The following is a 27,881-nucleotide window of genomic DNA, read 5'->3' on the forward strand; positions in this document are numbered from 1 at the left end:
GCAGGATACTGCACATGGGCCATTAGTCGGAGGGTGATAAGGACTGGCTGCAGGATACTGCACATGGGCCATTAGTCGGAGGGTGATAAGGACTGGCTACAAGATACTGCACATGGGCATTAGTCTGAGGGTGATAAGGACTGGCTGCAGGATACTGCACATGGGCCATTAGTCTGAGGGTGATAAGGACTGGCTACAAGATACTACACATGGGCCATTAGTCTGAGGGAGATAAGGACTGGCTACAAGATACTACACATGGGCCATTAGTCGGAGGGTGATAAGGACTGGCTACAAGATACTGCACATGGGCATTAGTCTGAGGGTGATAAGGACTGGCTGCAGGATACTGCACATGGGCCATTAGTCTGAGGGTGATAAGGACTGGCTGCAGGATACTGCACATGGGCCATTAGTCGGAGGGTGATAAGGACTGGCTACAAGATACTGCACATGGGCATTAGTCTGAGGGTGATAAGGACTGGCTGCAGGATACTGCACATGGGCCATTAGTCTGAGGGTGATAAGGACTGGCTGCAGGATACTGCACATGGGCCATTAGTCGGAGGGTGACAAGGACTGGTGATCAGCTGCACCTGTATGCTTTTGCAGCGGCTTTGCAGTAGATTAGACATTATTTTGTTCCTCTGATCAGTCATTTCTTGGTTTCCCTCACATCAGATTATAGTCAGTGCCTCATCTGGGCTGAACTGTAGAATATTGGTATCCGGATTGGAGCCGGCAGGTACGGCATCCTGGCCTGTGGCTCTATGACAGCGGCTCCGTCACAGTTGATTTTTGAGCGATAATCTACCTGAAAAAGCTTTGTGTGAACAAACTTTCATTAATCGGTAGCAGGGCACCACAGCGTCACAATGGGCACCTCACTGTAGTTTGGCAGGTGACTAATTGCTGAGGCAGGACTGTTGTGCCTCCTGGAGCTCGTCACATCCTAACCCCAGGCCATTCATTGTCTATGGGACAGTGGGATATGGCCAAGTGCTCCGGCAGTCCCGTGCACAATGAGTGGAGAGGATGCTGAGCATGTGCTGCATTACAGACGGATCACTGGCGTCGCCATGGATAAGGGCCATCTTCTGGAATAAGCCTCTATGGCGGGTCCTTATCAGGCGGATTGTGGGTCTGCACCGTCACACACGTCTCATGCTGGCAGCGCCCATCTCCCGCCGGGAGGAGGCTGAGGGCAGGGTGATGGCCGCCGCCTGGCACTGTGCCAACCAGTCGGTGTGTGGGGGACACGGTGACAGCACTAGATCCAGCCCCCACCGACTCCTCAAATAAGAGATCAGGGCATCATCATGAAGAGGAGGAGCAGCAGTGAGCCGTGACACACGCTGGAGGGAGGGAGCACTCGGGGAAGCATGGCCGGGGACAGCGAGCAAGCACTGCCCGAGCACACACCGCACAACGGACAGCCCTTTCTGATCGGGGTCAGTGGGGGCACAGCCAGCGGCAAAGTGAGTGACCCGGGAGGCAGCCGGGCAGCCGTGTGCTGCCGGGACTGGCGCCACCGCACCGCAGCCACATGGACGCGTTATCTCCACGCCGCAGACAGCACGGACGGTGCGGCTACTGCCCCCGTGTGGTGGAGCGGACACCGGGGCTCTGCGGAATGTGGGAGCCGCTCACCGGGCGGGAGTCACGGGGAGGACAGCTGCGCACATGGCAGCGGCGTCTGGTATCACTATATAATGTGCAATGGAGGTGTCAGTGTATAGTGGTAATATGCTCGCCGACATCTGTCACACCTCCAAGCATTGTGTGTCCCTGACCTCCCAGCCATGAGTGCAGCCCCGTATAACCGGGAAGCTGGCGCCATCTATGTAAGGGGCAGGATCCGGTGCACGGTAACGTCAGGATGTGACGCTTCTGGCCCCATACTTGGCCTGCAGTCGGTACGTCCTGCTGCGTGTGCGCATGCTCCTTCCGGTGTGGGAGAAGGCTCTGATGCATCGGTGCGGCCGGTACGGGCTCTGCACACTGGGGCCGCAGGCTGGCCGATGCCGTGTGTGTGTGTATGTATGTGCGCGAGCGGGATGGCCGGTGTCGTGTGTGTGCGGGCGGGATGGCCGGTGTCGTGTGTGTGCGGGCGGGATGGCCGGTGCCGTGTGTGTGCGGGCGGGATGGCCGGTGCCGTGTGTGTGCGGGCGGGATGGCCGGTGCCGTGTGTGTGCGGGCGGGATGGCCGGTGTCGTGTGTGTGCGGGCGGGATGGCCGGTGTCGTGTTTGTGTGTGGGCGGGATGGCCGGTGTGTGGGCGCGGGCAGGATGGCCGGTGCCGTGTGGGTGGTTGGTTGCGCGGGCAGGATGGCCGGTGCCGTGTGTGTGCGTGGGCGCGGGATGGCTGCTGTGTGTGTGGGCAGGATGACCGGTGCCGTGTTTGTGGGTGTGCGGGCGGGATGGCCGGTGTCGTGTGTGTGTGTGCGGGGTGGTTGGTTGCGCGGGCGGGATGGCCGGTGCCGTGTGTGTGCGTGCGCGCGGGATGGCTGGTGTGTGTGGGCGGGATGACCAGTGCCGTGTTTGTGGGTGTGCGTGCGGGATGGCCGGTGCCGTGTGTGTGTGTGTGTGCGCGCTCGCGGGCAGGATGGCTGGTGCAGTGTGTGGGTGAGTGGATGGGCTGGCTGGTGCCTGTGGAGCAGCAGTAAAACGTGCCCGGAGCGCCCTCCAATTCTCAGACACTTTGCCCAGAGTTGTGATTTCTCCCTGGCGATGCTAGAGGGCTGATAACAGAGAACACAGGAGCAGCACAAGCTTAGCGGGCACAGTGAAAGGTTCAGTGGCAGTGGTCAGAAGCAGACTAGATGGAAATCTGTTCTGTGGATCTAATACCCAAATGGCCAAACTAGAAGCCGCACAAACTGCGGGGTCTGTTGTGAATTCGCTTTCTGGCCTATCTCTGGTTTCTACTGAAGGTAGTGGTGCCTGTCAAATTGACAGAGGGGTTGCGAGTTCTCTTTCTGGGCTCCCTCTGGTGGTTACTGGAGGTAATGGAGCTGATCTGATTAACAGAGGCTTGCCACCTGATGATGAGGACGACGATTGGAGATCTGGGGTTTCAGACTGGATTTAAGACAGCTGACTCCCTCTATCCCTGCTGGTGATTTTTTTTCCTGCCTCCTGAGGTCTTAGTTTCCAGCTCAGTCCCTGCATGCTCAGCTAAGTGTTCTTTTGCTATTCTGTTCACATGTTATCTGGTTTTGTCTATTTCAGTTTTGTGTGGGTCAGCCAGCTCCGGCTGGGGCTGTGCTGAATCTCCATCCATATGTTACTACTTGTGCCAGTTTGTTTTTGTCCCTTATTAGATTGACCTCTTTTTGCTCTTCCTTCAGAATATACCAGAGTGCTGATATAGTGGCGAAGTCATGCGACTTCAGTATTTTTGCATCAGACGTGTTGGAAAAAAATTTTTGGTATGGGGTTTATTGCGTGATTGCAGACAGTGTCTTTCCTTTCCTGTCTAGTCAGTGTGGGCCCCATCATTTGCTCAGTCTATTTTCCTACCTGCGTTTGTGTCTCCATCTTGTCTCACCGACAATATATGTTTGGGGGCTATCTATTCCTTTGGGGTCTGCTCTGGGGCAGTTTAGATTTCCCCTTTTCTTGCTTTAGGCTTAGTTAGCTCTCCGGCTGTGCCGAGGTGTCTAGGACCATCGTAGGCACGCTCCACGGCTACTGCTAGTTGTGTGGATAGGATCAGGGGTCTGCAATCCGCTTAGTTACCAACCTCTCTGGTTTTCTGTGGCGTAGCTTGGGCTTGCTCTCCTCCTCGGTGACCCAATCATAACAGGGGTCGTTCTCGCTGTACAAGCGGGGGCGGAGGTGACCAGCGCCTGTTACTAGCAGGCTGACCGCGCCACTCACTGACGTTTATTATGTACTAGCTGAAGAGCCCGGGCAGACGGTTAGTTACAACAAATAATGTGTGTGTGTATATATAATATACACACATCTCTATCTCTGAGTGTAGAGCCCCACCCACTCCGCACAGCCACATGCACTATAATATCCCACATCATTCTGTCAGCCAGAGCTACCGGACTATTACCCCTAATATCCCGCATAATCCCGTCAGCCAGAGCCACCGGACAACTACCCCTAATATCCCGCATAATCCCGTCAGCCAGAGCCACCGGACAACTACCCCTAATATCCCGCATAATCCCGTCAGCCAGAGCCACCGGACAACTACCCCTAATATCCCGCATCATCCCGTCAGCCACAGCCACCGGACTACTCCCCCCTAATATCCCGCATCATCCCGTCAGCCTAAGGGTGAGAACCAGAGTGCTGAGTGGAACGGTCCTGACTTCCATACCGGGGATCCCTTTTAAGAGAGGCCTGGCATCAGAACCAGAGCGCTGAGTGGATTTGCCCTGACTTGCATACCAGTGATCCCTTTAATAGAACCCTGGGGTGAGAATCAGAGCGCTGAGGGATTTGCCCCAGCTTCTGTGTAACAGGAGATCCCTTTAAGAGAGCCTGGGGTGAGTACCAGAGCATTTGAAGGCAATTGCCCTGACTTCCATACTGGGGATCCCTTTAAGAGAGCCTGGGGTCAGAATTAAAGCGCTGGATGAATTTGCCCTGACTTCCATACCGGAGATCCCTTTAAGAAGGGCCTGGGGTCAGAAACACATAGCTGAGTGGAACTGTCCTAACTTCCATACCAGGGATCCCTTTAAGAGAGGCCTGGGGTCAAAACCTAAGCGCTGGATGGATTTGCTCTGACTTCCATACCAATGATCCCTTTAAGAGGGAAGATGTGCCTACGGAATGGAGGATGTGTGATGTGTATATAGACACAGGAGTTGAGGATTCATTTCTGTCTTGTGCTTTCTGCTCCTTTCAGGGGGGCAGACAAAGGCTGGGAGCTTATGTTCCCAAAGATGCTATATTTCTCCCACCATGTCAGTGTCTGCTGAGGTGTTGTCATCGGAGTTGGACCATTTTTATACAGACATCAGCTCCACAGCCCTGGTTGTAAATGAGTGTGGCAGAAACCACAGCAGCAACCGCAGGGATAAAACATGATTTTTTTTTTTGTTATAACAATTTCCTCCATATGGCAGATTTCTTACAAAAACTGGAATCCAATATGTTTGGAGTCATAGCTGGGGCAGACAGGCTGCGCTTCTGGGCTTCTCCCTCTTTCTGATCCCTTTTCCCATCGTGGCTGGGGCACACAAGCCGCTCTTCTGGGCTTCTCCCTCTTTCTGATCCCTTTTCCCATCATGGCTGGGGCACACAAGCCGCTCTTCTGGGCTTCTCCCTCTTTCTGATCCCTTTTCCCATCATGGCTGGGGCACACAAGCCGCTCTTCTGGGCTTCTCCCTCTTTCTGATCCCTTTTCCCATCATGGCTGGGGCGGAAAGGCTGCTCTTCTGGGTTTCTCCCTCTTTCTGATCCCTTTTCCCATCATGGCTGGGGCACACAGGCTGCTCTTCTGGGCTTCTTCCTCTTTCTGATCCCTTTTCCCATCATGGCTGGGGCACACAGGCTGCTCTTCTGGGCTTCTTCCTCTTTCTGATCCCTTTTCCCATCATGGCTGGGGCGGACAGGTTGCTCTTTAATTGCATCAAAATATGGCCATGTGATTGCAGCGTCCAGTTTAGATGAATGTTTGTGTTCTCTGGTCAGACTTGTCCACCTGCACATGAACAGTACAAAGACCATTGTCTGTGTGTGGGACGCTGCCCCGGTGGACAGCACCTGATCAGTCATCGGACCCTGGCCTATAGATGAGGAGTCCTCCCACCACCCAGTGATTGGCATAGCTTTTAGCAGACTAAAACCATAGTGATGATGGCTATTCCCAGGCACCCTGAGTCATCCAGAGTGGGAGCCAGAATGATTTGGCTCTGTACAAGAACCCCTTCCTATATGAGGCACTCAGCTTTTAGTCTAGACTGAAAATGTATGACCCGGCGATGAAGAATCCGCTGCACCTTCAGAGGTCTTATTGATATAAAACTTCCATTTTATTGAGAAATAGCTAAAAACTGTAATAAAAAGCAGCACAGTTACATGCAGTCAGATCGACCCAATGGACACCTTGAACAACATGTTCGGCCTAGAAGACTGTGACTAAGGTGTAGGCGGAAACATGTTGTTCCAGATGTCCATTGGTTTGATCTGACTGTATGTACCTGTGCTTGTAACTGGAGAATCTTGACAGTGCGCAGTGAGTGGATTCACAAGTCTGCAGTCACAAACGCCTATAAAACGCACTTTTTATGCAACTTTTTTCTTCTAAGTGACACGTTTTTGATGCTGAAATGTCTGTAGCAAATGCTCAGTGTGCACACTCTTGGTATGTTTGCTTGAAAGGTTGATACAGGTTTTTCATAACTGCAGAAGGAATAAAAAAAAAAAAAAAAAAAAAAAGCATCAAGTGCATAGAAAAATCACTGCTGCGTTTCTTGTCTGGCTGACCATTGTAAATAATTTGGCCAGACTTGAAACGCGGCAGATATTTTTCTATGAACCTGCTGCTGTTTTAATGAAGTCCATTTTTTTTCTTTATTTTAATGATCTTTGCTGGATTGTAAACCCTTTCTCATGACTGTGCCCAAAGCTACTGACTCCTTATCTGTGCGCAGTGCTGTGGAGTGTCCTGGAACCTGATTGACCGACATGCATATATTGGATGGCGGGAGCTGTGTCCCCTAGCTCTTACATTTACAAGAGTGGTCTTTTCCAAAATTCCCCCTGGCCGTTGGGATGAGAACCCCCCCCAAATCTAATAATGGGGTATCACTATGGTGTTATCAGTGGGGCCTATTCTCCTTCTAAAACCTCTGCCCACCCTCAGATTTACCCCCGGGTAACTAGGCCTGACTGTAGCTGTGTTGTGGGCCGGGACCCTTGAGATGAGTTAGGTGGGGCTGGATTGTGCGTCGTTGATACTTTAGCCTAGAGAATTGGGTCAAGTCTTCAGTCCCCCACCTCTCTGCAGACACAGGATGTGAGGGAAGCCAGACTTAACCGTTTAGCTGTCCTTTCCCATGCAGTGACGCATACAGTAGAGGTTCATCACAAGATCCCAGATCTGTCACCGACGCTTGGTGTCCCCGCCGGCTGGGCTGTGCTTCAGTCGTGTGTGTGTGTGTGGGGTGTAGTCTCGCGTGCTGGATCCTTCACAGGTGCCGTCATGGAGCCCTCTATCCAGCTTGATTCTGCGCACACAGCCTCATGACCTCTCTAATATTGGTCTGTGGAGAGATGTTTTCCATGATTTCATATAATTCTTAGTTTATTCCTATGTGAAGTCCGGAATAAACAAATTAGATCAAGAAATGATCTTTAACAAAGGATTGTCTGCTCCTTTTGGTGTAAATGCTGCTATTCTCCTGGATAAATAGATATATTGTTTAAATATTAATTTGCAGGTGGCAACAACTTTGTCCAGCTTAGGCTAGGTTCACATTTCACTTGAGTCCGCAGCGTATCGTCCGCAACCTCATGGAAGCACATGCGTGCGGTTGTGGACGATAGGCAAATGCTATTTCCCAGCAAATTTTTGAATTTACACAAGCCACGCCCAATGGGCATGTCTTATGTAAATTATTGCATACGCTTGCGTTTCCATAGCCAGTAATGCGTATTTTTTTACGCACATCATCCACACGCAGATGACTGCGGATATTTGACGCAAAAAATGCAACGAGATGCGTTCACCGCACACCGCGAAAAGACACAGCCATACGCAAACACACCCAAACGCATGTCCCTGCGTACCCCATGTTGGATAGGTATGCAGGATGTATGCGCATCAAACGCAGCGGACTAAACCGCAAATATGAAACCGGCCTTATTTTGGGGGTTTAATGTGAAATGATGTCCACTTTTCTTTTTTTTTTTTTTTTTTTTTTTTTTTTTTTTCCCCCCTCAGTTCTTTTGCGTTGCAATACACACAAAGTAAATAAAACCTGTATAAGAAAACATGTAAATGCAATAATATTCTGGGAGAAAAACTTTATATTTTGAAACCATTTCAAGGGTGCCACACTTTTGGCCATAACTGTATGGCTTAAGTGTGTTCCCACTGAGGAGAGGGCAGCACATGCAGACTTACAGGTGTAGATAATGGCTTAGCTGGGACTTTGAATTGTTTCATCAGACACAACGCCTGCCTTTTGATAGTTGCTGGTATTGTAATTTGGTCTCTAAAGTACCGCACCTATCGGACGCAACCACTCCTGACTGTAAAGGGCAAATAATGCCAGAAAATACTGTTTTTAGGTCTAAACTGGCAATTACGGTAATTTTCCCAAGAGGCCACTCGAAAGTCCTTGACTGTTTTGGAGGGCCGAACAATTAGGCTGAAATTAATTGTGCTCTATTACAAGTAAAATTTTATATATTAAATGCAGGGTGTAACGGTGTGTCTGGGGCCCATCCCTTTATCTATATGCAAATACAGGTGCTTCTCACAAAATTAGCATATCATCAGAAAGTTAATTTATTTGAGTTCTGCAATACAAAAAGTGAAACTCATATATAGAGTCATTACAAACAGAGTGATGTATTTCATGTCTTTATTTCTATTAATGATTATAGCTTACAGCCAATGAAAACCTAAAAGTCTAATCTCAGTAAATTAGAATAAAAAAAAAAAAACACCACCTGCAAAGTCTTCCTAAGCGTTTAAAAAGGTCCCTTAGTCTGTTTCAGTAGGCTCCACAATCATGGGGAATACTGCTGACTTCACAGATGTCCAGAAGGCAGTAATTGACACACTCCACAAGGAAGGTAAGCCGCAAAGGTCATTGCGAAAGAAGTTGGCTGTTCAGAGTGCTGTATCCAAGCATATTAATGGAAAGTTGATTGGAAGGAAAATGCTCAGCTACTTACCGGTAGCGGTGTTTTTCAGGAGCCCATGACAGCACCACGAGAGAGGGGATCCGCCCTTCGGGGACAGAAAACCTACAGACATAAAAAGGGTGGCCCTCTCTCCCGCTTCAGTTGGATTACAGAGCATGAGAGGACCTCCCTGGTTAGTAGCAACTTAAATATGTACAGTCAAACTACATGTCCCTACTACTGTGGCTAATTCTTTAAATAAAGTAAAGGTGCTGACCATTACGTGAAAGCAGAGGGGGGGAATGTGAAGGTGCTGTCATGGGCTCCTGAAAAACACCGCTACCGGTAAGTAGCTGAGCATTTATTCAGTCGCCATGACAGCAACACGAGAGATTTACAGAGATGAGGAGAACTTGTAGGGAGAGATAGCTGCCTCAAGCACCTTTCTCCCGAACGTGAGGTCGGCGGACCCGCCTAAATCTAGTCTATAGTGGTTGAAAAAAGTTGATGGAGAGGAACATGTGGCCGCCTTACATATGTCCTCAATGGATACTTCCGATCTCTCCGCCCAGGATGTCGCCATGGCCCGAGTAGAGTGCGCTCTTATGCCTTACGGAATCTCCAGCCCACCTGCTGTATAAGCAAAAGAGAGAGCCTCCCTAATCCACCTAGCTAGGGTATTCTTGGACACTCTAAGTCCTTTCCTAGCTCCCTGAAACATACAAATAGAGCATTGTCCCTTTTCCATGGCTCCGTGGCCGCAATGTAACTATGGAGGCACCTTCTCACATCCAGGGAATGGAACTTCTGCTCAGTCGGGTTAGAAGGGTTCGGGTAGAAGGATGGGAGGACTAATTCTTGAAGCCTGTGGAACTTCGAGGCGACTTTGGGTAAATATAAGGGGTCTGGCTTTAAGGTGACCCTATCTTCTCCGAACTGGGTGTATGGAGAAATTCTAGAGAGGGCTTGTAGATAACTAACCCTCCTGGCTGACGTTAGGGCACTCAACAGGGCAGTTTTGAATGACAGGATCTTTATGGGAACGGAGTCAATAGGCTCAAAGGGAGGCTCTGTTAGTGCTAATAGGACTAAGTTGAGGTCCCATGGGACCAGCCTGTTTTTAATGATGGGCCTGAATCTAGCCACCCAGTAATTGCTCGCTAAGTTGCAATTGTAAAAGGCCCCTAGTGCCGAAACCTGGACCCTAAGTGTATTTGTGGCTAGGCCCATCTCCAACCCCCTCTGAAGAAACTCCAGTATCTGATCTATTCGGATTTTCTGACCGACTTTCGCTCCCGACACTGCTAAAAACTTTTTCCAGATTCTAGCATAGGTATTTGTTGTGGAGGCTTTCCTACTTTTTCGGAGGGTGTTAACTAGCCCCTGGGAGAACCCCCTTCCCCTTAGCAGCTCCCCCTCAAACTCCATACCACTAGATGTAAATTGGAGACTCGTGGGTGGTATACTGGACCCTGGGATAGAAGGTCCGGGAGCTCGGGGAGAATCCATGGCTGGGATACAGACCTCTTCCTCAGCCAAGGAAACCATGACCTCCTGGGCCAGAATGGGGCTACCAAGATAACACTGGCCCTGTCCTCCTCGGATTTTCCTTAGCACCATAGGAATCAGATTCAGAGGGGGGAAGGGGTATGCTAGGCTGAAGCTCCACTGCGTACGGGTTTTCTCTGGGATCCAGAGAGCAGAACAGAGGGAGTTGACTGTTCCTTCTGCTGGCGAACAAGTCTATCTCTGGAAGCCCCCACCTGTGCACGATCTGTCCGAAGATGGCCTTTTTTAGTGTCCATTCTCCCTGTTTTGAGCTTGTTGCGACTTAAGAAGTTGGCTGTTAGATTTTGTTTTCCCATTATATGTAGAGCTGTGAGGGATAGGAGGTGCAGCTCGGCGATCTGGAAAATACGGTTCGCTACATCCATTAAGGGCCTGGACCGGGTTCCCCCCTGGTGGTTAATGTAGGCTACAGTTACCTGGTTGTCTGAGAATAGTCTAACGTGTTCGCCCTGCAGGGACATAAGGAAAGCATTTACCGCCCGTTCTACTGCTAGTAGCTCTTTAAGGTTAGAGGAGAATCTTTGTTCGGTCGGAGACCATGCTTCCTGGACCCAATTATCCCCCATATGAGCCCCCCCCCCCCAATCCCTGGGGCTAGCATCCGTGGTTAGAATTCGGGAGATTCGGTTAATCCAAGGAACACCTCTATGCAGATTCGAACTTGGGGACCACCAATGAAGGGACTGAATGGTAACGTTAGATAAGGTGACTACCCTCGAGGCAACCCTCCAGCCGATGGGTGTTGTGTAGGACGTCCCACTGTAAGGTTCTTGTGTGGAGTTGTGCCCAGATTACTGCTGGAATACACGCCGTAAGAGAACCTAAAAGTGACATAGACCCTCTAAGGGTAACCGATGGATTATCTATTACCCTACGAATGTGATGTTGAATTTTCGAAGCCTTAGACTCTGGTAAGCAATACTCCTGTATATCAGAATCTATGGTAAGGCCGAGAAACTGTTGTACTTTCGTGGGCTGCAGTCGTGACTTTTTAAAGTTAATGATCCAACCCAGTTTTTGAAGGCTGGACATTACCTTCCCTAACTGGGTGGCACAATGAGACTCCGAGTTGGGCCATAACCTCCGCCATTAACTTTGTAAAGACTCGGGGTGCCACTGCCACCCTGAAAGGAAGTGCTGTATACTGAAAATGGCTTATTTCTCAACTCAGAGAGATGGCTACCCTTAAAAATTGCTGATGTTCTGCATGTATCGGGACATAATAGGCGTCTTTAAGGTCTAGGACTACGATAAAGCATCCACCGAATAGCAGTTTAATCGCCGATTTTACAGACTCCATTTTGAAAGAGTAGATTTTAATGAATTTATTAAGGCTTTCGAGGTTAATAATGATGCGATAAGAGCCATCTGGCTTCTTGACTAGAAAGAGGGGGGGGGGGGGGGGGGGGGAGTAAAACCCCTTACCTCTTTGTAGCTCAGGGACTCTAACCAATACACCTTTCCGGAGAAGATCGTAGACTTCTGCCTCCAACGCCTTCTGTTCTGTGGATGAAGAACGGATGGGAGTTAGAATTAACTTGTTGCCCGGAGTCTGCTGGAACTCGAATTTTAGTCCGGTCTTGATAATGCTCCATATCCACGGACTACTTGAAATACGTGACCAGGCCGGGTAGAAGTACCGCAACCTCCCCCCCCTGTCCGACAGTCATTTGGGATCATTGCGGTCTCGAGGGGTGTTAAACATATACCCCCTACCTCTCCTCCTGGTGTCATATCTGGGTCTTTCTCTGAAGGTTCTCCTATGATCAAACCACTTTCTATAGGAGCCTCTTCTGAAAGGTGGTCTACCTAAATATGGGAAGCGTTTCTTGTTGTCTCCCGCTTTTTGCAGCAGCTCATCCAGAACTTTGCCAAACAAGTAGACACCTTCACATGGGATACCGCATAATTTAGATCTGGCCTGCATATCACCTGGCCAACATTTAAGCCATAAGGCAGCGTTGGAGAGGGCTGCGGATCTGGCTGCTAATTTTACCTAGTCTGCCGACGCATCAGAGAGGAAGGCTGCTGCTCCCTGAGCTGTAGAGAGAGAGGAAAGAATGTCCTGTGTTGGGACCTTATCCCTAATCTGTTCTTCCGGTTGGTCCAACCAAACTGCTAAGGATCTGGCGGTGCATGTGGCCGCAATTGCTGGTCGAAGGGCTCCGGCTGCTGTCTCCCAAGTTCCCTTGAGGAACGCGTCGGCCTTCCTATCCCTGAGGGTCTTTTAAGCTACCCAGATCCTCGAAGGGAAGTCTTTTTGCAAGCCTTTGCTATAGCTGCGTCCAATCTTGGGGCTTTATCCCATGATTCTGAGGCCGTTTCTTCAAATGGATACCTTCTTTTAAAGGCCGGAGGTAGGGAGCCCTTCCTCTCGGGTTTTTTCCATCCCCTTTCAATAAGGGCACTTACTTTATCTATTAGAGGGAATGACCTTCGACTTTTCCGGTCCAAACCCCGAAACAGAGTCCTGTATTGACCTCTCTGTTGGGGTTACCTCAATTCCCATTGTAGTATTAACTGCCTTTACCAGATTATTGACCTGCTCCAGTGGGAAACAGGAATGGCCTGATCTGGTATCAGATGACGAGGAAGATGATGATGCATCTGACCTTAGCTCCTGCGAATCACTATTGGAGACTAGGACCAGGGATTTAGGAGACTTTTCTCTAGACTTTGCCGGAGACAGGGATCTAACTGAACCCTTGACTTCTTGTCTGACTATCTCCCTTATACTGGAGGAAAAGTCAGCCGTCTCTTCCGAGACCAGGCGGTGAATGCAGGGTCTACAGAGTTTTCTTCCCTGACCATCCAGGAGGGGGACTCCGCACTCAGCACTTTGTGCTTGCTTTTCCCTGCGCATTTTTTTTCCCCTGGTAGAATGGGAGAGAGGGGACATAAGGGGAACAGATAATCACCCAGATTAACTTTCTTGTAGCTCACTTATCCTGGCTTACAACAGCGTAGTACCAGGTTCTGCGGGGGGTCCATCAGAGCCGCCACACTCTGCGGGGGTCCATCGGAGCTGCCACACTCTTACGGCTCGTGGATTTCTCAGGTCTCGCCTTCTGAGTAGACCTATGTTTCTCAGAACGGCTGCTGCTACTAGAACGCTGCTCCGGCTTCTCTGAGGACTGAGGCGTCTGCTCCAGAGGCTCTGGCTGTTCCTGCGACTCCATTATGGGATGACACAGGGCCAGAAGCAGCTCCCCCTGTGACCCAAGCTCTTAGCCACGGCACCGCCCCTCTAGGGCTCGCAGGTGCCTTCCATCAGCACCGAGTACCTTTCCTCCCGAGCATTCAACCCCCCCCCCCCCCAACCGCACCCCCGGCGCCAAGCATGCACGCCGCCCGCCCCGTCCAGAGGCGCCCACCTCTGACGTTGCGGCACACGGCGCGACCAGGCCGTGCCCCCACGCCGTCGGTTGCCCCCTGAACCAGGACAGGGACAGCGCCCCCACCCCACCCCGGGGCCCGGCGAGGAGGAAAAGGGAGCCGGGGTCAGTTTGCCTGCCGTGCGGCGCTTCCACGATTCTGGTCAGGCCGAGGCAGGGGACCCCCGCTGCCTGAGTCGGCCGCCGGGCCTGGGTCTTCATCCGTGATCCTCAAGGTATGTCTGCAGGGATCCCCTGTCAGCGACAGGAAAACAAATGAAGCAGGAGAGAGGGCCGCCCTTTTTATGTCTGTAGGTTTCCTGTCCCCAAAGGGTGGATCCCCTCTCTCGTGGTGCTGTCATGGCGACTGAATAAAGTGTGGTAGAAAAAGGTGCACAAGCAACCAGGATAACCGCAGCCTTGTAAGGGTTAAGGAAAGGCCGTTCAAAAATTTGGGTGAGATTCACAAGGAGTGGACTGCTGCTGGAGTCATTGCTTCAAGAGCCACCACACAGACGTATCGAGGACATGAGATACAAGTGTTGCATTCCTTGTGTCAAGCCACTCATCACCAATAGACAATGCCAGAAGCTTCTTACGGGACCGTTGCTCCACTGTCCAAGGTGTTATTTTCAGATGAAAGTAAATTTTGCATTTCGTTTGGAAATCAAGGTCCAGGAGGAAGAGTAGAGAAGCACACAATCCAAGCTGCTTGAGGTCTAGTGTGAAGTTTCCACATTCAGTGATGGTTTAGGGAGCCATGTCATCTGCTGGTATAGGTCCACTGTGTTTTATCAAGACCAAAGTCAGCGCAGCCGTCTACCTGTAAGTTTTAGTGCACTTCATGCTTCCCTCTGCCGACAAGCTTTTTGGAGATGGAAATTTAATTCTCCAGCAAGACTTGTCACCTGTCCACACTGAAAGTGCCAATACCTGGTGGACAAACAGTATCACTGTGCTTAATTGGCCAGCAAACCTGCCTGACCTTAACCCCATAAAGAATCTGTGGGGTATTATCAAGAGGAAGATGAGAAACACCAGATCCTGCAATGCAGACAAGCTGAAGACTGCTATCAAAGCAACCTGGGCTTCCATAACCCCTCAGCAGTGCCACAGGCTGATCACCTCCATGCGACGCCGCATTGATGCAAAAGGAACCCTGACCAAGTATTGATTGCATTTACTGAACATACATTTCAGTAGGCCAACATTTTGGATTTTAAAATCCTTTTTCAAGCTGGTGTTATAAAGTATTCTAATTTACTGAGATAATGACTTTTGTGCTTTCATTGGCTGTAAGCCATAATCATCAACATTAACAAACACTTGAAATAGATCACTGTGTGTAATGATTCTATGAGTTTCACTTTTTGTCTTGAAGAACTGAAATAAACTAACTTTTTGATATAATTTTCCTGAGAAGCACCTGTATATGATAGAAAATACCCAAAAGTGACATCATTCTAAAAACTGCGCTCCTCAAGGTGCTCAAAACCACATTCAAGAAGTGTATTAACCCTTCAGGTGCTTCCTGTCTGTTTTGAAATGTGGAAAAATAACATTTAATTTTTGCCCCCCCAAAAATTTACCATAGACATATTTTTTTTTTAAATGTATTTTTACAAGGGTAACAGGAAACAATGGACCCCAAAATCTGTTGTGCAATTTCTCCTGAGTATGCCGATGCCCCATATGTGGGGGAATACTACTTTTGAGGCACAATGCAAAGCTCCGAATGTAAGAGACACCATATTGGAGTTCATAATTTGCTGGAATGGTTTGATGGTGCCAGAACAGCAGACTCTCTCCCCCCACCCCTATATATGTGAACTTATTTTACAAACTTACACTCCCCAATGAATTCATCTAGGGGTTCAGTGATCATATTGACACCACATGGGCCTCACAGAATTTTATACCACTGAGCGGTGAAGAGAGAATAAATTACATTTTTACAACTAAAATGTTGTAGCCCCAATATTTTAATTTTTGTAAGGACAAATAGGATTTTTTTTTTTTCTTACAAACTGAGGTCCATTTTTTCCTGAGTGCACCAATACCCTGCATGTAATTGGGAAATATTTGTCAAGCACAGTGCAGCTCAGGAGGCAAGGAGCGCCAGATTCTACTGTTATGGTTTGCAGGTGCCTTGACCCACTAGGAGAGCCCATGAGTTGTCAAAAAAAGCTGACCCCATCTTACAAACTATTCTTCCCAATGAACTCCTCAGGGGGTGCAGTGATCATATTGACACCATGGGTGAGTTAGTTTTATACCATTGGGCAGTGAAGAGAAAATGACTACATTTTTACCACCAAAATTTAGTTTTGGCCTCAGATTTTATATTTTCATACAAGTGGGTAAAAATGGCACCAAAATTCCTGCTAAACGTGGCAATACCCTATATGTGGCTGTACAGTACTTCTTAGCCATACGGAGAGACTCGGGAGGAACGGAGCGCTATTTGCCTCCTGGAGCGCAGATGTTCCTAGAACAGTTTGCTGACTCCATATACAGAGCCCCTACTTGCTAGAAGAACAGAAACCCCTCCCCTTAAGTAAAACCATTTGGGAAATTATAACCCTTTGGAAATTTATCTACAGGTGTAGTAATGATTTTGACTCCATGGATGTTTTCCAGAAACAAGCAGCAATGAATGTTGCTGAGTGAAAATTGCAAACTGCCCTTGTAGTGACCAGTACATTAGTCACCAGTACGTTATGCCCAACTCATGCTTCTAGAGGCATGCACCCGTATGTTAGGCGGGTATGTGGTTTATGTACACTGTGGGGCTCAAAAGGGAGGTGACATTCGGATTTGGGAGCAGAGAATTTGCTGAATTTCTTTTGGTGGGTAAGGAGCCGTTTCACTTTTCCAGAGCCTTTGTACTACCAGTAACGTGGAAGCCCCTATATTTCCGTTAACAGATGACAGACCCAAGTGAGGGCCTTATTTTTTTTTTTTTTTTTTATTTCTTGTGTATTGATTTGAAGATTTACGGGAACATTTTACATAACCTTTGGGATCATATTTATCTGTCGCTCTACGCTGAACACTTATTTTGGGGTTTTCATCTAAATCTCCGAGTGACGTGATTCAGATGAAAGCCCAGATGCATCTATTCACAATAATGAGGCAGCAGAGTTACTCTGGACTTAGTTTGGCCTTTGTTTAGCGGTGTCCTTCTTTTCAGAAGTGCGAAAAACTGTGGCTGACGGCACTTGTATGCAATCCTAAAAAGACTGACACTGCCTGATCACAGCTCCTATGGTGTCCAGTGTCTCCATCTGCCTCATAGGGAATCTTCTGCCGGGGGTTCTGACTGAATCTCGTATTTCAGAGATTTACATGGAAACGCCGGTGTAAGTGCTCAGCGCAGAGAGCAGGATAAATGTGACTTTGGGTCAGTATGATTATTGATAGCACACTTATGTTTTGGCGCTTCTAGGCTTCTTTTACACTTGCTGTGTTTTTGCGTGTTTTATGCGGCCCCAATAGGTTTCTATGGGGCCGCACAGACGGGCCATAAAAATTCATCTGAGCGCATAACAGCCGTGAGGGCCGTATTTATGGCCATGAGAAAATATGGAGCCTACTCAATATTTTTCATGGCTTATGGACACGGCCCCCATTGAAATCAATGGGGCCGCAAAAACAACGGAAGCTTGCCCAGTGTGTTGATTTTGCGGTACACCGTGAAGACAGTATTTGTGTAACGCTGTATTTTTACTAGGACACTCCCATGTACTTACTGTTTATCACTTCGAAGGCCTGCAGAAATCCGAGAAGATTTTTGCGGCCCGTTTTTGCGTCAGACTGTGAAAAATACGGCCCACAAAAACATGCTGCAAAAAAACACGGCACGTGTAAAAGAAGCTTTACACTAAACTATTTTATAGAAAAAAAAACATTATTTTTGCATCGCTTTATTCAGAGAGCTAGAACTGTTTTACTTTTCCGCTGATGGAGCTGTGTGATGCCTTGTGGTGTGTTTTTTTTTTTTTTTTTTTTTTTTTTTTTTTTTTTTTGGGACAGGATGACTTTTTCAGTGGTACCATGTTTATTTATATTCGTCTTTCTGATCGGCGTTATGTTAAATCATTATTTTATGCCTTGGGGGGTTTTTTTTTTTTTTTTTTTTTTATGGTGGTCACAAAGGTGTTAACTAGTGGGACAGTTTGTCTGGTCATTCCGGATGCGGCAATGCCAAATATTTGTACTTTTTATTTCATAAAAAATGTTTGTCTGGGTGCAATATATTTTAGTTTTTTTTTTTTTTTTTTTTAAATGCTTTTACAATTTTCTTAAACATTTTTAATTTATCCCACTATGGGACTTTCATGGTTTGCAGGCTGATCGCTTGTATAGCATAGAGATGCAATAGCATCCCTGTGCTATGCAAACTGTCAGCGTTGCACTGACAAAGTTGCTGAACATGATCTAGCAACTTTGCTAGCTGTAATGACACGGATGTCGTCATAACATTGGGTCACCATAGCAACAATCGGGTTCTCGCGATGATGTCGCATAGTCTCTGATCCAAGGGCCCTCTGCTTGCTCCGAAATGCTGCGATCGAGCCCTGAGAGGTTAGCGTGCTGGGAGCAGTGCGGGACCACTTCTGGCACTGAGTGCTGGGTGTCAGCTGTCAGAATCAGCTGACAACCGGTGGCGTGCACAGCCTGTATGAGCTTAAAATCGCCAGGATGTATCCGTGTGTCAGACGTATGGGAAAGGGTTTTAAGTGTACAGTTAATATAGTGATCACCTGTAACATCATACACAGGAACTCTGTATATAGTGTCATTGTACAGGGATTACCAGTGACATCATACACAGGAGCTCTGCATATAGTGTAAAGGTAAGACGCTGACTTACCAGTGGTGTCTCTATTTAAAGTCCCTCATCTTCGCTCGTCTTCATCTGGCACAGACTGCCTTCACTTCTTCCAGCCAGGACTTATTTCTGCACAAAAATTTATCAACAGCTGAGCACATTCTCCAATCATTCCCCACTGATACTCTATGCCAGATGAAGAATAAAGGTCAGCATAGTGCCACCCTGCACAGTAGCAAGACCCCTATTCTGTCGTTCCCCCCCCCCCCCCCCCCCCATGGAAAACAGTGTTCTAAAAAGTAAATATTACAGTATTCTAAAAAGTAAATATTACAGCAGTAATGTTCCCTAATTTTGCCCCTACAGTAATTATGTCCATGTACTTGCCACCATAAACTAATAATGTAGGTTGCTCATTTTGGCCTCCTATATAGTAATTGAGTTCATCAACCTGCCCACTTTAATCAACAACGTCCCCCATCTTGGGCCCCCATGTCGCATCCACAGAAGGAGGGGGAAAAAATTATTCTTTCCTGTCTGCGCTCCTGGTGTCTTCTCTCGATCTGGTGATGTCATATCATCGTGGCCCGCGGCTGATGTCAGTGCGCCCAACAGGTGCACAGATGGTGGCCACCGACCTCTGATAGGTTGTTGGCCATATTAACTGTTCTGGTGCAGACTTTCTGCATCTCAGTGCATTTAAACTGAATGTGTGTCCTTTGATGCACATTCAGTTGAAACTAGCAAGCCCCATATACATCCTGCTTGGGGGGGGGGGGGATCCTGGCCTTGAAGAATCGTCCTGTGTTCCGGTGCTTCAGTTTGACCCTGATTGTTATTATTTAATATTGAGCAGAATGAAGTATCGGTCACGCCTCTATATACAGTGTCAGCCCCCACCTAGAGACACACTTGCCTTGCTCCCGTACCCCCATCAGGCTTCTCCGGTTCTGCTGTGTGCACTGATGCTCTGCACCACAGACGCAATGTAGTGCTGTTATTGTGTCTGCTGTTTGCACATGCTAAATGGTGAAAGTAGTAGCCGATGGCTCCCTTCTCCACTGTTAGTCACCATGGTCTAGTGGGGAAGGGTGACTGCACAATGACCCGTCGGCCCTGTCTTGTCTTGGGATGTGGGCTGTGCTTTGCCCAGGTCTGACCTAAATTCTCACGTTCAATGCAATTAGAACATGGTCCTGATGGTGAAAGTGAAACGATCCACCTGTAGCTCTCGGCTGATTGTGTGTGGAAATCGGAGACCAAATGAGGATTTGTGCAGCTGCTGTTTGCTTTCCATCCCGGAGTCTTCATCTGTAGCTGAATACAAAATGGTCTATACACCATTAAGGTGAATTGGGATCGCAGAGTTCCGTTGTCGCACTCTTCTTTGCTCCACTTGTAGTGACATGTTACTGTCTGATGGAGAAAAATGTGGTGAGAAAGCAGTATTTCCATATTATAAAATCATTGCATGCTGAATTAAAGGCGCTGTCTAATCTTGATAAACGGGTCAAATTGCAAAGTGTTTGTTAAAACAAGAAACTTCGCAATTTACCTCTCATTTAAAATTCTCTTTAGTCTCGAACGGAAGGAATTTTTATTGTACCGTGCCCAGCTCATTGCCTAGGCTACCTGCCACCTGGATTCCTAGACAAGGAGGGCATGCTTTTGAGCTTGCAACTCTGCTCTGAATCCAGGCAGATTTGCAGGGTTCGGTCAGCTTCCGCCCCACTTGCACTCCTCCATCGCTGTACAGACAAAGCTGCCCCTTCTTTACTGGCAGCGTGGGAAGACGCACAGTGTAGATGTCGTCATTGGCATGAATTGCGAATCTTTTCGGGAGTGCAAGTCTCCTGATGGCCGAGGTGGTTTACCGTAATTTACACATTGAATGCTGCCACTTTTTAATTTTTTGTCCCCCCCCCCCCCCCCCCCCCAAAAAAAAAAAAAAAAAAAAAATAAAAATCCGATTTTAATGTATAAACCAAGCCTTTGACGCTGTACTGCAGTGTATAGGGCTGCACCCCCTGTACTCTCCTCATACACAGGCTCTGCACTCCATACTGTGTCTCCTATCCTCTTGCATCACTTGACTCGGCAGCCATTGATTAGCTGCAGAAGTCTTCTTTAGGCTTCTTGATGGTGAAGGACCAGCTGGAAACGCGCTACACGAGCGGCGCAGGTCAAGGCAGTATGTATAGGGTGTCTCGCTTACCTCCTCCACCCTGGGATCACTAAGACTGACATTTTTGCAGCTCTTGAAATATCGAATTTCCCTTCTTGGGTGTGACGTGCTAAATTTGAAACTATTTGATGGTTCTTGAAGATTAGCTTCACATAAACATTTTACCCTGAAAGACTGCATGTGTGACTGTATACCTAGCAACCCAAAAATCACCGGCCTGAGGGATGGGAGCGCTCTCGATCCTGAACAATCATGAGGGGTGGGGGAGAGTACTTGTTCTGTAACAAGGTTTAGGTAGGTGGTAGGAAGTTACACATTAATGGAGGACCCAAAGTTTCTCAAGAACAACATGGTGCCGCCTTCTTGTAGTGTATACTGGTCCTGTATCTTTTTCCAAGAAACGCACATATCTGGCATCCACTTGATAAAGGCCAGTGTTTCCCAAACCCTGTTCACACGGCCCCCCAACACCTCATGGTTTCAGGATTTGCCTAACCATTGTTTCGTGGTTGTTTCAGGCCAAATTTTTAAGTCTGACCACTGTCACTTTTATGTGTTGATAACTCTGGAACACTTCATTGTGGCACATTATAATTTCTGATAATGGAAAACTTAGATCAATATGTTTTTTGTTTATTTCTAAAAAAAAAAAAATATCAAATTTGACATGTTAAAAAGACAAAAAAAACAAAAAAAAAGTAGCAATTTTCAAACTTTGAGGCTATGTGCCCATGTTGCTTTTTTGATGCAGAATATTCCTGAGCGGAAACGCACACCCTCTTCCTGGGAAATCGCATGCGTTTCCGCAAAATTAAAGGGGTTGTCCGGGCTTTTCACATAATCTCAGTGCATATCTGGGCTGCAGAATGATGACAGTAAGTAATTTACCTTCTGTGGCCAGTTTGCAGGGTTTGCTAGTTATCATCTCTTGCTTGTAAGAAAAACGTCCAGGGGGGTGTGTTCTGCCATTGAAATGAGAACTGGTCGTTTCCTCCTACTCTACTAAAAACATGCCCTCTATAACAACCCCACCCTCCATAGCAACAGGCCCTCCCCGACCACATGAACAAGCCCTCCTCACACAGTAACAAATCCTCCCCCTCTAGCAGCCTCAGTGCAGAGAGCAGCTGCTCCTCCCCCAGACACAGGCTGAACAGTGATCTGTGGAAAGTGAAACTAGTGAGGAGGAAACGACCAGTTCTCATTTCAATGCCAGAACACCCCCCCCCCCCCCCCCCCCCTGGACGTTTTTCTTTCAAGCCAGAGATATCTAGCAAACCCTGCATACTGGCCACAGAAGGTAAATTACTTACTGTCAGCATTCTGCAGCCCAGATATGCACTGAGATTATGTGAAAAGCCCGGACAGCCCCTTTAATGAACATGCTGCGTTTTTTTTCCTCTAAGCATTTCCGCAGCGGAAAAAATGCACCATTAGCACATGTGCGGATTCCATTATGATAACATGGGATGCTTTTCTTAAGCGTTTCTGCGGCAGAATCACGCGTCTAAAAGCGCCGCGGAAACTCTTAGGCCGGGGTCACACTGGCGATTAAATCGGACGAATGCAATGCGATAAAAAATCGCATTGCATTCGTCCCAATGTTATTCTGTGGGGCAGCTCCCATCATGCAATTTTTTTTTTTTTTTTTTTTTTTTTTTTTATCGGATCCGATCCTCGGACCAAGACAATCGCAGCATGCTGCGATTGTCACTGATTTTCGGATCGGATTCGACAATGCAAGTCAATGGGGGCGAGAAAAAATTGGATTGCAAACGGACCCGATGTGTGAGTTGCGGTAAAATCGCACCAAAAGCCCAATTTTTTAATTTAAAATACAGTAATATCACAGTGACCAGTTAAATAAAGAAACGAATTAATAGATCTAAACACGCGCATATATATATATATATATATATATATATATATATATATATATATATATATATATATATATATATATATATAATTTTTTTTTTTTTTTTTTTTTTTTTTCTAATTCATACAGTTCTTCATTGCAGAATAGCCGCTGAAGTATTTGCCAGCTTTTGTATAATCATTCTTCTGCCCAACATGAAATGACACATGGTTTACATATAGTTAACCATTTCATGTTTTTTTTTTTTTATGTCTATCACTATTAATTATATGAGGGTTTGTGGGTAAAATTTGGGAGTTGTAGGGGTTCATTTAAGGGGTTAATTCGTTGTATTAAATTGCGGGGACTCGTTGCAGCCTCAGTGACGTCTGCGGGAGTCCCAGCAATTTAATACAACAAATTAACCCCCTAAATGAACCCCTACAACTCCAAAATTTTACCCACAAACCCTCATATAATTAATAGTGATAGACATAAAAAAAAACATGAAATGGTTAACTATATGTAAACCATGTGTCATTTCATGTTGGGCAGAAGAATGATTATACAAAAGCCGGCAAATGCTTCAGCGGCTATTCTGCAATGAAGAACTGTATGAATTAGAAATAAAAAAAAATATATATATATATATATATATATATATATATATATATATATATATATATATATATATATATATATATATATATATATATATATATATATATATATCACGTATAAAAATATAAATATAGATAGATAGATATATATCTATCTCTCTAGATCTATTAATTCGTTTGTGTGCAGAAATCTGTCATTGGGCTCCATTATATGTCCATTTAGCTACCCTGCGAGAAAATCTCGCCAGACGGATATCAAACGGATCCTTACACGCAATTAAAATCGCATCAAAAACGCATCACTGGTTAAGATACTTTTGTGCGATTTCGGACCGTTAAAATGGGCCTTTTTTTTTTTTTTTTATTCGTTGTGTGTGACTCCAGCCTTAAACGTAATGTGGGCACACAGGCTTAATGATTATCCCTTTATTCCAGAGACGTACTGATGGGGATTCTAGATTGTACGATAATTGCATTTTTGCGGTTTTAAATGTTTTTATTGTTCTAGTGTGTTGGTGCTACAATAAAGCATTTTTTATTACCATTTGGTGATCCCTGCTATATACATGCTGCTTTTCTCTTATTTTTATGGTCCTATAGTGTTTGGCATGTAGCGGGGGATCCCGTGCAGTGGTGCCCTCCAGTCTTGTACACTTGCGGATTCTAGATTGTGAGCCCCATCGGGGAGAGCGCCAATAATGTCTGTAAAGTGCTGTGGAATTAATGGCACTATATAAATCCAGATGGTCATACCATAGAAACATTAATAAACGACCATTCCCTCATGTCTGCTTCACATCAGCACCATTTGTAAAATATTATTTTTTATTTTGTTAGCATTTTAGGAGGTTTAAAAATGTAGTTGTAATTTTTGATATTTTTTTAAAGGAAATTTTATTTTATTTTTTTTTTTAAGGACCTATCCAGATTTTAAGTGACTATATATTGGAAACCCCCCAAAAGTGATACCATTTTAAAACCAGCACCCCCTGACATACTGAAAACTGCAGTCAGGTAGTTTATTAACCCTTCAGGTGATTTTCAGGAATTCATGCAAAGTGGCATAACAGGAATAAAGAAATTTATTTTTACCAACTCAATGTCACTAACTTCTGAACAGGTTACTACAGCTGGCAGACTCTGAGGCTGGTATTTGGTCGTGAATTGCCATGCCCACACAATCATGATCTCAGGGTGCCGATGAGGATAAAGAGGAAGCCCCCCCACACTGTTAACCATTGATATGATGAATAGTCACTATTGACAGCAGCATCTAAGGGGTTAAACAGATGGACGTTGGCGACACTGATCGCGGCTGATGCAGCAAGTTGTCAGCTATAGTGGACAGCCGACAGCTGCTTGATTGTCACCTGTATGGGGAGGCTATTAGATCTCAGATCAGTAAAAAGACGTATTGGCGGTCATTACGAGGTTAAACGCGTCTACTTGAAGAGGCGACCCTTCACTTGCTGTCTCAATGATCCCATCCTTGGATAGGTGCCAGGAGATACTCGGTGCTGTTCACCGGTCAGTGGGTTAGATGTTGTGTCTGAGTCACGTGCCTAAATATATTTCTCCTGAGGCAGGTAAGGGGAGACATTCCAGGACAGAAGCTCTACAAGTTTCTTCTTGGGCTGTTAATGTTGTAACCGTCCCGGTATGAGGCACGTCCCTGCCCAGCTTTCATATTTCATCTCATGGCTGAATTACAGCTGAGTGCGCCCCTAGTATAAAGCATTAGGATGGAGCCATAGGCGTCTGCAGCGCTGCTTGCTGGAGTGCTAAAGCTCACGTCAGCCAGCAATGGAATTTTCTTCCCTTTTTCTTTTGTATGTAATACATTATCAATGGCTGTCAGCTGCCCACTTATTGCTCTGACAGGCGTTCTCCTGGCCATTGTATATGCACTCTCAGCGAGCCAAGCATGCATGTGCTCTACATGGGGTGAGGCGCACAGGCTGCTGGGACATCCCTGGGGTGACTTGCCTACCATAGGGACAAATGTAGGCTGGCTAATATACACAAGGGGATCTGCCACCTGGGGTCCAAGTTGGTCAAGCCTAACATATAATCACGTGTATGGTTTCCGGATAGCCATATACCCAATATGGCTGCCACTCCATCTCTTCTAGGAGGCTGTCCAGCTTCATTGTAGGGGAATTCCTCTGCCATGGCACACTGCAGCTGTGGCGCTGTAACTAATGCAGTATCGGAGCTAGCCCAGTACTACTATGCTCACAATTACTCAGTGTGAGACTGTGCACATCTCCCTTCACATAGGAAAATGTGTGTAAGTGGCTCCTATGTAGGTAGACCTCTTCAGATCATGATGTGTGTGTATATAGAGGGGGAGCAGCACAGGTGGTCCCTCCAGTACTGTGTGCAGGCTCCATGATAAATGGCAGTACCCGCACATAGGCCTGGTTCTTACATTTGCCGGTGGTGTCTCCACCCAGAGGGCATGATGGTTTCCACACCAGTGTTGGATCAGTAAGCTCCTCCGGTGATGGCCATTGCTGCCGCAGCCAATACGTTGCCCTGCAGGAGATTACTGTCAGGCCTAGTTGTAACTTCACGTGACAAGCCAGCTGTATGAAACACACGTTTTCTAATAACTTATCTGTTTGCGTTGTATAGTGTAAATTTCACTGAAGAGAAGTTCCTTAAATCATGTCTGGTTGGTAATGACTTGCTCTATTTCTCAAGGACTGTGCAGGCTAGATTTCAGGAACTTACTCTTAGTACTTTCAGTCTCGTGGTATTCTGCTCGCACCCTTCACTTTATGTACAGCTACTTCTGTTTTTTGGCCTTCATCAGGCTTGTAGTGCCCAAAGGATGGACACACTTGGCCGCTCTGTGGGGAACTTGCCTGACATGCAAGCTAAATGTACTAGGCAGATGTGAACCATTCCTAATATTGCAATGTTTTCCTGCCCATAAAAATGAAAACTACCAGTGTGTTAGAGAGAATTCAGGGAGGCCCTCATAGCCACACTGATCTGGCTGGCTTATACGAATAGCGCCCTACAGACCCCATTGACTTTTAACAAGGTCCTTCAGGTTCTGTGAAGGTGTCGTCTGTAAGGTAAAGCACTTCGTACATCATGGTAATGTCTTTTTATTCTCCCTTCTTCTTGTACAGTCATCTGTATGTTCCAAGATCGTGCAGCTCCTGGGCCAGAATGAGGTGGATCATCACCAGAAGCAGGTGGTTATGATAAGTCAGGACAGCTTTTATCGCATCCTGACGCCGGAGCAGAAGAGTAAAGCTCTCAAAGGCCAATTCAACTTTGATCACCCAGGTAAAACCTACTGTGCCCTGACCGTATTGTCAGACTCTGACACTTGGGTGTTGGATAAATTCCGGATTAATTACAAGGCTACTTATTACCTGTTCAGTTTTGGAAGCTGATGATGATCTCTGATATTCTAATGGAGTCCATACTTGTTTTGTCAGGATATTTTGGTGATTAGAGGGGTGCTCCGAAATTAACACTTTAGATTACTACAATAAATAGACATTTAAGATTAAAATAATCTCTTTTCTATTATACCTTAACTATAAAGTCTCAATCCCTCACTATTCTGACTACTGATCTACATCTACTTTTTGTTTGTTTGATTCTTCGTTTGAGAACCCCCAGAGGATGCTGGGATATTCACACAAGCCGTCATCAGGGGACAGAGCTTGCAGTCACTGCTGCAGCCTCTGCCCCCCCATGCTGAAACAGTGTCATCAGTGACACGAGCATCCCTTCTATACTGAACATTCATTGGTTGTCAATTCTCACATATGCTCAGTAGGAGCCTGTCACTGTGCCACATTCTTTAGTACACAGTGACAGTGCATTCCCTTAACCACTCTGATGAGAAGTGATGAGTTGGCGACCGAGCACGATCATTGCACATTGTAAAGAGGTTATCTGGTGTGCAGGAGAAGCGGAGACCAGCCCAGCCCCTCCAAGTGACATCACTTATCAGAGCCGGTGAGGGAGTGCACTGTCACTATGCATATTGCACATTGACAAGATCCTTCTGACCAGGTCTGTAAAGTCATTGTCCATTTTGGTGGAGTCAGTTTGCGTTCATACTGCACCCAGACACACAAATGATACACCATTTGAAAGGTAAACTTGCCCCCTTCAGGAAGAAATAGCCACACATCCACGATTTGATCACAAAATACAGTTTAACCCCTTAAGCCCCAAGGGTGGTTTGCACGTTCATGACCGGGCCAATTTTTACAATTCTGACCACTGTCCCTTTATGAGGTAATAACTCAAACGCTTCCATGGATCCCGGTGATTCTGACATTGTTTTCTTGTGACATATTGTACTTCATGTTAGTGGTAAAATTTCATTCAAATAACTTGCGTTTATTTGTGAAAAAAAAAAAATGGAAATTTGGCGAAAATTTTGAAAATTTTTCGTTAGGAAGTTATAAGGGTTAAAAATTGACCAGCGACTTCTCATTTTTGCAACACCATTTTATTTTTACGGACCACATCACATTTGAAGCCACTTTGCGGCGTCTATATGATAGAAAATACCCAAAAGTGACACCATTCTAAAAACTGCACCCCCTTAAGGTGCTCAAAACAACATTCAAGAAGTTTAT

At 46.6% G+C, this 27,881-nt stretch overlaps 1 protein-coding gene across 4 annotated transcripts in view; it reads left to right on the forward strand.

Annotated features, from left to right (window-relative positions):
• Positions 1 to 1,312: 1,312 nt before the first annotated feature.
• UCK2 (uridine-cytidine kinase 2) overlaps positions 1,313 to 27,881 on the forward strand; it is a 50,954-nt gene continuing 24,385 nt past the window's right edge. The window contains exons 1-2 of one of the 4 annotated variants that reach the window (XM_073557947.1): positions 1,313 to 1,451; positions 26,406 to 26,565. In XM_073557947.1, the coding sequence (XP_073414048.1) occupies positions 1,383 to 1,451; positions 26,406 to 26,565 (229 nt within the window). In that variant the 5' untranslated portion in view covers positions 1,313 to 1,382. Of the gene's footprint in view, positions 1,479 to 1,771; positions 1,986 to 26,405; positions 26,566 to 27,881 lie in introns of those variants that run through there. The other 3 variants (XM_073557946.1, XM_073557945.1, XM_073557944.1) reach the window with 3 other exon arrangements.

The sequence above is a fragment of the Dendrobates tinctorius genome, unplaced genomic scaffold (genome assembly GCF_039654945.1).
Source record: "Dendrobates tinctorius isolate UK_male_01 unplaced genomic scaffold, ASM3965494v1 ptg000012l, whole genome shotgun sequence".
In the NCBI taxonomy this organism is placed as follows: domain Eukaryota; kingdom Metazoa; phylum Chordata; class Amphibia; order Anura; family Dendrobatidae; genus Dendrobates; species Dendrobates tinctorius.